The sequence below is a fragment of the Semicossyphus pulcher genome, unplaced genomic scaffold (genome assembly GCF_022749685.1).
Source record: "Semicossyphus pulcher isolate SPU_LCO1_2020_fin unplaced genomic scaffold, fSemPul1.0.p SCAF_3, whole genome shotgun sequence".
Taxonomy (NCBI): Eukaryota; Metazoa; Chordata; class Actinopteri; order Labriformes; family Labridae; genus Semicossyphus; species Semicossyphus pulcher.
Genome location: NW_027211704.1, coordinates 31573486 through 31587110, shown reverse-complemented (window position 1 = coordinate 31587110; position 13625 = coordinate 31573486). Strand labels below are relative to the sequence as shown.

Sequence of the window (13625 nt, the reverse complement as noted above, 5' to 3'; positions counted from 1 at the left end):
GTGTCCCCTGTGTGACACCAATAGTAAATGATGTCAGTTTTTGTAAGTTAAATAACATCTGCAAGCTTGTTACAAGTAGTTTTCATGTGTCTTGGAACTTATTTAAACCAAAAACATGATCTTTTTTCAGATAGTTTTTTTGCCTACGAGTCTGTTTGGTGCCTAAACATAACACAAATAAACCTGCCTTTTTTCCAGGAAGCTGTCTTATTTATTTGAGTTAACTTTGCATATGGACGCTAGGGCTTCATATTTCAAAGTGTTGTTCCACTGACAAAGCTGCTGTATCTCGGGAGCTGGGAGTAAGAACCTGTTGCTTGAACTGAGGCTTCTGCATGTGTGATAAATGATTTTGTCTCCACAATGACAGTGATGAGCACAGTCTGACGGTAACCTCTGTACTTGCCAAAAATGTTGGTTGCTTTCGTTTCATGTTGGAAGAAGGACCGACATTTCTCTTCTCCCCGTGGCTCGTGCAATGACATAAAAATAAAACATCCACCAGTTTGTCAGCCTGCCGTCTCTCCATTGTTTTCCACTCTTGCCTGTATCCTACCCACCATTACATCAGCATCTTATGTAAGAGCTGCGATCAAACATGTGCGGGAGGATGGCAGGAGAGCATCGGTAGATCTTAGCATCAGCAGCAGCAACACTAAGTGAAACTGTCACCGGCTCTGTTTTTACCCACAAGCTCCTGCACTCTCACAGGCTCGACGGGCGACCAATTAGGGTAAGACGAGCCAGCGGAAATATTGAAATAAATAAACTAAAAGATCATTTGTGGCCCGGGGCTCGCGTCGCTCGCATGGTGAAAGATTAATGGTGCCCCTCTGAAAAACTAAAGCCTCCAAAGGGACAGCGGAAGTGGCTTTTTTCTCTTCTGAAGCACTGGTAAAATAAAAAAAGGGCCCGAAGACGCCTCCAGGCCAGAGGAGCACAGAGGAGAGATGAGGAGGAGAGCAGCTTAAGAGAGGAAGAAAACGAGACACAGAGAGAGAAAGAGGAAGGCAAACATATTGCATTGACAGCGGCACATAAATGCTTTCACTCTCAAAGACACACACCCACACACAGCTTTGTCTTACTCATAAAGCCTTCCACTCACTGAAATCTCTGACATCTAAGCCGAAACCAAAACCAGGCGCCTTTGAACATGTATGTTCCAAAATAAAAGCTGGTATTTAATCATGCTCGAGTGTTTAATAATAGCCGGCATAATGTACCCGCAAGTTTCCTCTAATTACGTCTTTTCTGTTGTACAAAATGCTGAATTTATCACGACAAAAGGTAGACATGGGGAAAGTGTTGAGTTTGCATAAAATAGCCCTTTTTAAAATACACTCCACATTTTCTCTCCACTAAATTCTTTGCATATCATGGGTTATATGCATACACCTACTCACATTGCTTTTGTGTTAACAGAACCGATGACCATCTCTTGACAAAAATATATTCGGTTCCTCTTTCGACATGTCAATAAACTCTTTTGGAGTCCATCTTTGTTACATGGGTTTCTTCGCTCCTTTAGTTCTTGGATATGAAAGGACTGGCCCAGAAATCCTCAACTACCTCCTAACTATCCTCAGGACATTTCTCAGATCGCTGTTGCTCTGCTGCCTGTACCAGCTACCTATCCCGATGTGTGTGTGACTCAATAGCTCGAGGCATCCTGAGAGTTCAGAGCTTCCCAAAAGCTTCCGATTTAAAACACTTGACCCATAAACGATCACATCTGATCCTGAACACATCCCTTGCTGCTCCTGCTAGCTGTTGAAGTATTCCTCACAGTGTTGCTGGCAAAAGAAAATACAAAAATGGAGGAGTGATCTCTCCAGATATGTAACTTTTCTTGGCATTTTCCAGCTTTTATTCTAGTGCTGAAAACTTTCCGAATATTCCATGACATGTGAAAGTCTTGAAGGCTAACTGCAGCGTCCACACAGGGAAGACTCAAACAGGTTCTCACAAACACAGACACACACCTGAGTAGGCCCAGTAGTTCTCCTCTGTGGCGGCTCTCCGGTGTCTTGTCTCGCCCGTCGTGGCACTGCGAAGGCCTTGGATAGGGGCTTGGGACTCTGCTTGGCTTCCTGTCAGCGCTGCAGGGGAGGAGAACACAGGGACAGACGGGTTAGAATAAACAGCAGCAGAGCTTCAGCAGCACTCTGCCGCCCCGCCTGGGTACCTGCTGGGCAGGATGACAGCCTACTGTGTCCTTAGCTGCCTTACCACGCAAGCTGCCTCATAAAAACAGTCACATTGGGGAACAAAGGTCAACAACAAAGAATAACTACGCAGTGGAACTCAACTGTCTAGGAAAACCTCATATGCATTTAAGGACAAGCTCAGTTCTCAGCACCAGTTCATCCAAAAGTGAGACCAAAAGGATTTAGCTGCATCAGGAAAATACTTACAAAAAAAAGAGATGACTGACAAAAAACATCGGAGGGAAATAAACAGAAGTGTCAGCTTTGGATGGATTTTCATATATAATGTTCTGAATATTAGTGTGAGTCTTAAGAACAGGCTCAAAGTGTTTTGATGCATTGTGCAATATTAATAAAATAATCCAAGCACGGTGTCTGATTTAGACAGCTCCGAAAGTAGCTAAATTTAGTCCCATCCTCTGCAGTTAAAAGACGATACATATGGGGGGTTTCATAACGTCTACACATTATGTTATAATGTGAGCCTTCGCTCAGCAATTGTGATGATTGAATGAGCTTTTCTCATGGCCTGAGGCCCTTTGCACTAAAGAACCGTGCTGAGATCCAGACCTGAGGTTTGAGGGCTCTTGATCGTCTCATAAAGTCAGCTCTACAGAACTGGCCTTGGCCAGTTTTCAATTAGGTACAGAGGTTGAGTCGTTTAGAAGAGCTTTCCTGCTTCACTTTACAGTAACTCCTCATCTGAATTTTCAAAACTGAAACTCTCTGACAGGACTGCGGTACTGAGGCAAATGAGGTATGTTAACAGTTACGAAATTAAACTATGCAGGTATTTATCCAACCTGTATATGTTTTATGTAATTATTTATTTTCTAATATTTATATTTATTTCATCCCCCAAATTCCCCTAAACGCCCCAAATGCCCCAGCTTCACTGCATGTAATGTTTAAAACACATTTAAAGGGGTTCTGCAAGTTACATATCACCATCACAGCAGGTCCGGTATTTTAGCTATCTTTGGTTCTGAATCATCAGAAAAGCTGGGGCCACTTTGTAACTTTCCGCCTCAGGTGTCATCTGTCAGAAGTCCAACAGAAAGCGTGTGCCACTGGGCCATGACAGGTTAATCTTGTCATGTTTTTGTTTGAATTTCACAACCCAAACAGTGACATAATGCTGTGGTTTTACTATTGTGAGCTTCACTGTGCATTGTGACCTCTTGATCCAGCTTGTATGTAAAAGTATAGATTTTTTCAAATCATTTTAGCCAGTTTTAGCCAACTGATCATTAGCCAGTTTAAGAGGCTCGCAACAAAATGATAAACTATTTTCATGTGCATCAAACACAGTAATCCAAGCTGGTGCATTCCAGTCTGACACTAGTAAATGTCCCAGGGTTCAAACATTAAGTCTCTTCCCACAGTCGGACGTTTTACAGGAAAGCAGCATTTCTTAGAATACAATTTCTCATGCATTTCATTTGGGAGTCGAATGTTCAAATAGAAAAATTCAAGAATCCCTCTGCCGGATTCATGTGTGAAACTGAAAATCGCCTCCTCTTGGGCAGAGAGACCTTCTTGATCCCCAGTAACGAAAAGGCAGAGATGGAACGCTTCGCTTCTTTAAAGTGGAGGACAGGATTTCTGACAGCTCCTCGCCTAATGGCTCCCCTCTGCAGTGCGATTTGGCCTTTAAAGATTTTTTTTACAGGACAAAAAAATCAGACTAAAAGGAAATGACTGAAGTTTCTTCTAGTCCTGGTGAAGGCCACCTTTGACTTTCATGTCTTTTAACATTCACAGAAGATTTGGGGAGTTCTTTTAGGGTGGAGCCTGGGAATCAAAGTATAACATTTGCCTCCAAAATGTGGGGAGGAGAAGTGACACAATTAAGGGACGTACCTCTAGTATATTAAATCAAGTATATCATTGAGATTAAGTAGAGTAAGTGCACTCAGTTAGATGTTTTACAGGAAAACTCTTATAACAAGTTCGGTCTTGACCCAACCAGATAATCTTCTAGTTGACAAGGAGCCCCAATGGATTAGAAAACTAGCTAGTAAACAATCCAAACCTTTACCACTGCATACAACTGTAGTGAGTATCCCATCAGTGAACTGTGATGAATCTTTGGGTCGTAACTAAATGCCTCATCTTTATTTTCTCTTCCAAATAATCTACAGTAAGCTAAAGGTTTGTCTACCACCCGTTTGAATGTTAAGGACATTCACAGACTAACACTTCCTTCCATCAAAGTGGGCAGCTGCCAGGAGAGCCATTAACCATTAACAGATCTGCTGTTGGGTTGTGTCACAGGGGTATATTCTGCAACACAAGGTTGGGGTATGTATACCGTAAACCATAATGGTCAATTAGGATTAAGATCAACTACGATTAAGATTCTGACGACAATAGCTGGGCAGGCATTACGAGCCAGCAGGTTGCTAGGCAGGCTCTTCCTCCTTCACTGCTACTTTCATCAGTTTACCAGAGTAACAACGAAGTATTGTTGGATTTTGTTGGCATTCAAGCAAAAATTCATATCCTGAAATTGGAAAAATATCAGCAACAGTGTAAGGCCATGACTCCACACCACCAGCGTAAATGTCAAAGGTCAGACTCATGGGAACCACTGACGGCATGGTGGGTTCTACGTTTGCGATTGTCTCATATTTGGTAGGATATGTGTTGTTGGGTTTCAGGGGTGAATCCCACCCTAACGCACTTAGAAGAGAATCTGTGTGTGTGATATCAGAGCAGTGACCGACCACGCCGGGCAAACCTGAAGACATCGTGGTTGCTCTGATGGAAGGTAAAACTCTCCAGCTTTTAACAAGGCATTGTTGAGGAGATTTAAAGGCTGGGGATGAACAGAGGGTGATTCTTTGTCCCAATGACAGACACTACGGCCCCCCCACTATCTCTCCTCCCCCTCTCTCTCCCCCTCTTCTTGTTTAATTCTTTGGGATGTAAGCGTGACTCATGTCTGTGAATGCCAATGGGAGGCAGCTCTATGGCTTTTCTATGAATTACATTATTGATTTCCAATACTGCTCAGAACAAAAATGTAATTATGCACGAACCCCACCCTAACCCTCTTCATCCTCACCAAGCACATCTTCTCTTCTCCCTCCCTCTTTCTTTATCTTGTCTTTTACTCAGTGGCTTTTGCTTTTATCAATTTGTCTTTCATTGCTTCCTTCAGTAAACTGCACTCCCTCTCCCCCCCGCTCCCCCCTTCTGACATCACCTGACCTCTCCAAACCCCCTCAGTGCATTGTCCTTCAATCTTATCCTGACATCCACAGCTTTCTTTGCAGTAGCATCAGCAGTTTGGTCCATTATAAAGTCCTCAAAAATTCATTTTTATCTTATATGATATTTTTAAAAATTGATGTCTGCCTCTTTACACATAACCCAAAAAATTAGACTAATAATCTGATTTCCTGCAACTCCAAATTGCCAAACTTTGTTCCTAACTATTAAAAAGTAAGCATTGTACGTATACAAGGTAGAATACAGTGTTAATCTAAAACTGTACAGCCAGTTGGTCAACACTGATTTGTTTCTATCCTGATTTTGGTCAGTAATTTGGGTTGTGTTTGATGTTTTCAGAACAATTGGACTAAAAATGGGTAAAAAAGACGACTAGTGAGCAGCGTTAAAGATCTGCATGTACAGTCCCACGCTGCTTGGTCATTTATTATTTTGTTTCTTGAGTTGCATATATAAATGCACCAGCTGTACCTAAATTAACTTATCTAGTAAAAGTGAGAAACTCAATGTTATAGGAACAATTAACAACAAAATCACCAGCTCCAATGAGGCTTCGGAAGTACCTTTGTGTGTAACAGTCACGAACCAACACATCTATAAATAGACAATATGAAACAGTAGTGTAACTAAAGGTCAGCTTATAATTTGAAGGTGTTTATTTTAGCTTAACAGCTTGGCCCTGGTTACTGCAGGCAGCTCTCTAAACCGGTCCTCACAGTAAAGCTCCCGGTATCCCACTACTCCAGCTCTAACCCTCAGTTTGCATCACCCTCCTCTGCTTCCACCGCTCCTAGTTTTGTGGTTCAAGTCATTTTAAAAGACCTGGTTTTTAGAGTTTACAGCCTGCCGTGCTGTGGCTCCTGAATTATTCTCAGTGCAATGATGCAGCTAAGAAATAGTGTCGTTTTTTCCGCTGATGAATGTGAGTCGACCCGTGGTTTTCTCGACTGATAACTCCACTTTAGGGGGCGACTCTACTATTCGCCAACTTCAATGAGGTAGGAGGTAATCCCTTTGCCTTCTGACTAGATTCAACTTATTACAAAATTATAATCACACAAACTTTATAGGATATCATAGAAGGTAAACTCCTCGGTAGAGAAGGATTTCTCATGAAATAACAAATAAAAACTAATTCTAAGGACACTTCTTTTTTTTTTTTAACTAGTTGACTTATTACTATATTTATTTCAGTGTATTGCTTTTGTCTGTCCATCCCCACATCTTTCTCCTCTGTTTTTATTCTGCCCTTAACCCCAGGGAACCCCCACCCCCATCTCTAACCCCCCTATCACATCTTGGTCGTGGCTGCTCAGACGTGTCCGGCCATTTAACAGGCTTTATTTATCCAGAGCTGATGCCCCATTAAGGTGAGCGGACGGACCAGTACTGAATGTGTTACAGGGAGACGGGGGGGGCTCTACTACGGGCCTCTACCCAGAGAATAACAATGTTTAAATCAGTGACAGCGAAAGGAGACGGCGGGCGGATTGAAAACAGAGGTGAAGGACATTGGAGGAGATGAGGAAGGAGAGGAATGACAGATGAGAATGGCAGGAGGAGGAGGATAAGATGGGGATAAAAGCCCAGAGACGAGCTTAAAGTGAGCTAGAGAGGGGTGAAGGAGAAGCCCGAAGAGGAGGAATATGGAGTGAGGAGTGCATAAATTGGAGAGGAATTAAGCGCCAACGATGAAATTACACTCCTCTCCTAGCAACAGTTACAGGGTCACTGATGGACAGCCGGCTGCATGGCAACCAGTCAGCAGAAGAGGATGAGAGGAGGAGAGATGAACAGAGGCCTACTGTTGGGCTGAGGGGAAGAATAGGACAATAGGAAGAGGAAGAGAGGGAGGGAAGCTGTGATGGTGTCAAAAGGATGTTTTCACCACAGAACAATACAGTGTTCTGTACTCTACAGTATGTATGTATAGATACTAACATTATAGCTGCTGTTCTTTCTCACAACAACATAATATACTCTGGTAAAAGAAAAAGATAAAGCACTGAGGAGAGTCTTGGATGTTTTCTAACCTTGCTGTACCAGTCTCACTGACTTGTTATACCTGCAAGGTCTATGATGTCAAATGAAGAAAGCCTGATAAGGACAAGGTCCCTCCATTATGCCAAGGAAAGTTGTCCCTAAGACGAGAGATGAATCAAGAAAGACTATGTAGAAAAAGACAAGCTGAAGGCACAATGACGTATCCTGAATGTCACTTTGAATGTCCAAACATTTTTAGGTTCATAAGGAAACAAGACCCATCCATTTCTGCAATCCAGCAGTAATGCTGCTTTGAAGCACTTAATTAAAAATGTATAAAAAATGATGAACATGGTCAGTGTAAAGATTATTATTTCGGGAGTACAATACTGATCACCCACCTTTCAATACCTTTACGTTCCTGAAAAAGGTGCACTTCAATGTCAGCCAGGAAACTCCTCATTGGTTTCCAATTGGTATCATTAATGGGCGCAAAACCAAAATGCTTCTTGGCGCAACAAAAATTTGTGTAACAAAGTGGTGGACTACTGTGCGAGGTGTTGAACCTAACACGAAGATGTTCGGCATGACGTGATTTAGTGGCCAGCTCTGAGCATCTGTACGTAGTCAGTTTATTACTAAACTGATGGCAGATTCAGAGCATTCCCTACCAGTGGCAGCCTTCTTGGTTGTTTACTAAAATGCCTCAACAACACAAAAACTGGCCCAGTTAATTAAATATGCAATATCTGTTTAGACTTTCAAAATAAAGCTTGCTGAGAAAACTTTTCCTTTTTATGAGATTTGGACTTGCAGAAAAGGACGGAGTCAGGTGACCCTTGTCGCGCTTTTTCAGCTGTCAGCGCCTGTTTTCTATTTCACAAAACCAATGCAGTTCAGTGTCCTCAGCGCTAAAACACCCACTGCATCAGCTGTTCTTTGTCACTCCGCTCACAGAACTTTTAGTTGAAACTTTTGGAACACCACCGCACCCATCAATGTCACTTCTCCCTCACTGACCAATCAAAATCAAGAAGGGGCGGGACTTCAGATATTAACTTTAACAACAACAATGGTGGAGAAGAGTTAATCCTTTTGTTTTTTGATGGTACAATTTCCAGGTGTAGAGCTGTTTTCTTGAATAAACGCAAATATTAATTGCTCATACAGAGCAATTTAAAACAGTCTGAACACTAAAGAGGGAAGTGGAAGTGCTGCGATACAACTTTCGTAACCTAGCAACCGTAAGTGCCGGTGAGAAGTGCTCTGAAATTGAGGTCGTAGGCGCTGTCAGCGCAAAAAACGCCATTAGTGGACACAGGCCTTAATAGTTAGGTTATCTGTGTTATAATGGAAACAACAACAAACATGGGGTGAACATTGTAAACAGTCACAGTTTGGTGAGGTTTAGAAAGATCATGCTTTGGGCTTCAATGAGTATGCAAGTCCTGTGTTAGATCAATCTACTTCAGCACTGCCCTTTTTCGCTCTTTGTACAATGTTACAATTTGCATAAAATAGTGTCTGAACAATTGTTACTTTAATATTGTGTTTTTTTTCTTTTTTAAATCTTATTTTGATCAAATCATTTCTATGTTTCATTCCTACCAATAGAGCCATTGAATTTAAATTAAGTTAAATTAAATAGCAATAACTACATGAGATTTTATATAAAGTTGTAAAGTAAAGGTGAACATTCCTTTTTCTTTCAATCATCGTTCCCTTCTCCCTGCTGCCTTTGCCCCTTTACCCTCTCAGAATGATCCCCTGTCTCCGTCAAAACTCATCTCCATCCAGATCCAGCACAGAGAGAGGAAGATACGAACCATGTAACTACTGTCCCATCCTAAAGCTAAAATTCCACACAGAGAAGGGCTGAAGTCTGCAGCACTTTGTGTGCACACTCGTGTACATGTCGAACTCTTTGATTTTTTTAAGATCACAGCCAATGCAATTTACAACTTTAGATTCCAATATCCAAATAATCCAAGAATAAAATGAGCAAAATTTCAGATTGAATTCAGAGAAAGTCTCTGATAAAGAACAGGTGAGCAAGATTTGTAACAACAAGCTTCCAGTGCCATCTTTCAGTACCTGACACTTTTAATGCACACTGTTGTGAACATAGTAAAAATATATTCCCAAGCTTAGCATCCCGACACTCACACACAGCGCCCATGTTTTATTTTCCTTCATCAGACATATTAAAATGCTCTTCCTCTAACTCTACCACAGAGGCTCGTAGACCTGTGCAGGATCCCGGTGCTGGGCCCAGGATGTGGAGTTATTGCTGCGACTACAAGTCCCCTGTGAAGTGAAGGAGCCACTGGTCAGACTCAGCTGTCACACAGCGGTTTACAGCGCTGTGGAGTGTTCTCATGGTGCCCATATTAAAGGAAAATGGCCTTATAAATGCAGAGAGAGAGAGATTTTTTTTCCCTCAATCTATGTGCTCAGAGAAAAAATAAATCAATGATCTTTTACAACAAAATCCTTTTTGATATGACTCCAGTGCATTTCAGACAGACGATGTCGTACTTCCAATTCCACTACTTTATACAGTTAGTTTTAGATGAATACTTTAGATACATAACATCGGACCAGCTAATACAAGATCAAATGAAATTACCCCGGAGCATATTAAGTCACTATAATCAGCTGCTCCCCCTGCCCGGCTACAATGTCAAACACAAATGCACTAACATTGTAATCCAATTATGCAACATCAAACTTATGCTCTGGAAGAGGCTTCTTTGCGCCGTTCTGAGTGCATTTACTTTGAATTCTCAATTATATTCAACCATTCTAAGTACACATTTTAAGAGTATAAATTAAATAGTGCTCTAAAAAAAATATCTAAACTACTCGTCACTATATAGTCACAAATGCAGTGACTTTTGCTGTTTCATGAGATGCTGTTCAGACAAACCTCACAAACATCATTCCAAGTCAAAAATATAAGAGTTTTCTGTCAGCTACAGTATCACCCGCTCAGTAAGATATTGTGTATCTAAAACCCAGTTAATTTACAAAGTTAATAAATGTTAAAGTTCAATCTGACACTGTTGTCTTTGATAAAGTTAGCTGACTTAAAAGAAGCAGTTCATATCTGGTTTCACTTGAGTATAAACGTCTACACCATGCTGGAACAATTTAAGTTCTCCATCCTACTAGGGCTACACTACAATACTCATTTTGCTCTTCGTAGCTATATCTGCAAGAAACACCGAGCAGAAGGCTGCCTGAATTGGAATGAATGAGGAAAGAAATGCATTCACACTCAAAATGCGAACATTTTGGCCTTGCATGCATGCCAGTTAAACAGTACTGTAAGATGAAGCCCCAGCCAGCCGTTAGCTATAGCCTCAGATTAATTGGTCTTAATTTGGTGGTTACTGCAAGGTCAGCTAGCACAATCACTGAAGAAGAGGAGAGGAGCAGGAAACTTGACAAAGATCTTGTGGTAAACATTGGTACTGTGTAAAACCTGGCAAGACATATGGAGACATTTTTTCTTGGGCAAGTCAGGTCACAGGTTATGTCAAGTCAAGTTGAGTCATTAGTTAAGGCAAGTCAAGTCACTTTTTTCTACCCCAAGATCCAGCACTCTTACCTGTAGTATCTGGGCTTTATAAAGAGAAAAGACAAGCTGTTTGTAGCCAGTCTAATAATGACATTATTGGCCAATTTATATAACCTGTTCAAAAAGTATGACAGTGAATTGTATCTGTATTATCTTGGCACAGACGCAGCCATGATGATGGTCTGCTCTGAGACCGTATTGAGTAGTAATGAGTACGACTGATGAGGCTTCTCTTTTCCAATCGTCCAATCATGATTCCCAGTTTGCGCTGCGTACATACTTGATAGTTAGACAGAAACTTTGAATTGTATCATTTTATATTTAACAGCCAACATTCAAACACACACAAGTCATCCGAGTCATCATGCCTCAAGTCAAGTCGAGTCTCAAGTCATTTATTTTTTGTCAAGTCAAGTCGCAAGTCATCAAAACAGTGACTCGAGTCGACTCAAGTCCAAGTCACCAAGTCTCAAGTCCACATCTCTGCACAATAGTGGTCCTCACATTGTGCCGCTCAGATCGTACTCAGACACAATGAAATATTTATTTTTGTACCACAACAAGTGTCTCTCAAAATTAAGACTTATTTCCTGCTCAGGACTGTGTTCTTTTTAAGCTGAATGAGTGAACAATTAAGAGATTACAGATACAGCCAGAATCCAATATGCAACACTAGCACAGCATCATTTTCATGGCTGAATATTTGATGCTTTTTGCATTATTTTTTTAAACATTACCCACAAATTCAGCCTGACAAATATAGAAACTTTGGAAAGTTTGCGATGTCCACAAAAGTTTGAAAGATGCAACAAAAGTTTGTAAAGATGGAGAAACTTCCGGGTCCAGCAGAGTTTACAACAACATTATTGAAATGTGAAATCTCGCCTGTGTGTGTGCAGTGGTGAGTTTTGGTAGACAGATTCTTGTTACTGACACACACACACACACACACACACACACACACACACACACACACACACATAGCAGATGCATTGGAGATGTGTACCAAGGTAACTCATTTTCTCTCTCTAACGCTCTCCCTCGCTGTGTTGTGCCAGGAGTCAATAAAGCTTAAAAGAGCGGGGGACTTTGGCTGGCCTGGCCTTTTGTGTCCAGACACACTGCCACTCGCACAAAAGTTCCTCTTGAGAAGAAAAATAGACAACACTGGTTCCTGTCATCCATCACAGGGGGCCATTTAGGGGAATTGCAAAGTGTTTGCTCAAGCCTCAATTAAAATGCACAGCCCGTCACTGTGTTCCTGTGCTTAACCTTGGCTCGCCCACTTCTCACTTGCTCTCACTTCACTTGACTTCAGAGGGAGCGAACATTAGGGTGCTCAAATGCATGGGGAAGCACACGCGTGCACACACTTGCACGCACGCACACAAACACACACACACACACACACACACACAAATAGATACAGTGTATGTACGCCAGGGCTGGCCAAGTCAGTCCTTACTCTGGTGATTCACTTCATTAGCATTCTTTACATCTCCCTCCAATGCTCTTAGTGCTGAAGGACATCTACCAACACACGCGTGCAAACACACACACACCACACACCACACACACCACACACACACACTGATGCAAAGCTAGCCTTAACTCTGGCTCTCTGGACGAGGTGTGCTGTTTTATCGTAGCAGCTGTCGTGCTGCAGCAGGCTGGCAGGAAGGCGGGCGGGGGGTAATGGTCGTCCTGCAGCATGCTGGTTGCTGACCAGATAGCCTGGCACTGGAAACTGAGAGGAGAGTGTGTGTTTCCGTGTGAGAAGGTGTGGGGATGATGGGATGAGAGTTGATATGAGTGTCTGGAATCAAAACAAAACCAAAAGAATAAAGCTCGTCTAGCGGCTCCCTAAAGACTGCCATGTCTTTGATTACAGTTCGTCTCCAGTTATCAGTCGGACAACAGAATTGTGTAAAGCAGTAATACAATATGATTATACTGTATAATCAAAATACAATTCAGTTGCAAGTCCAAGGCTGATAATGTTAAAAGCCTTGCCCAAGGGAAGAGCACAGAGCACAATGAGACTCTGGGAAAAACAAAGAAACAAAAGAACAGACAACGAGAACTTAAGCACCGAAATTAGTTATTCAACCATCTGAGCTCTTGGAAGACTTCATTCTTGCTCTCAAATGAACAGAACATAAAAGAATGACGGAATGTGAATTATGGATGTCAAAAACTGGTCAAATCAGAAGCATAAGTTTATTATTTAAACGTCTCCTGGTTAAATAGAGTTTATGTAAGTCCAGTAATTTGTGTGTGAACTGACAGAAGTGTTAATAGGGAACAGAATCTAACAATTTTGATATAAAGGAACCACTTCAAAAGAGAAGAGAAGATAGAACTTCTATTACTCAGAATTATTAAGATTAAGACTCAGAATCTATTACTAACAGAAGATACAGTACAAATAAGAAAAATACAAAAAAACAAATATAAGTGAAAATATAAAGTTTAAGGGTTAATGCAAAAAAAGCCTGATGAAAAAAATATTACAATAGTAGGCAGACAGTAATGGTGGCAGTTAAACTGACAGTTATAATGTAGTGAAAACTTCTAGAGCACAAGATTATGAATTATTAAGAAAAATATTA

General features: G+C 41.4%; 1 protein-coding gene across 1 annotated transcript in view; it reads right to left on the bottom strand.

Annotated features, from left to right (window-relative positions):
- Positions 1-13625, bottom strand: part of LOC138605376 (receptor-type tyrosine-protein phosphatase gamma-like) — a 444649-nt gene that overhangs the window by 355002 nt on the left and 76022 nt on the right. Inside the window, exon 2 of the mRNA XM_069677579.1 lies at positions 1986-2102. Coding sequence (XP_069533680.1) covers positions 1986-2102 — 117 coding nt within the window. The remainder of the gene's footprint in view (positions 1-1985; positions 2103-13625) is intronic.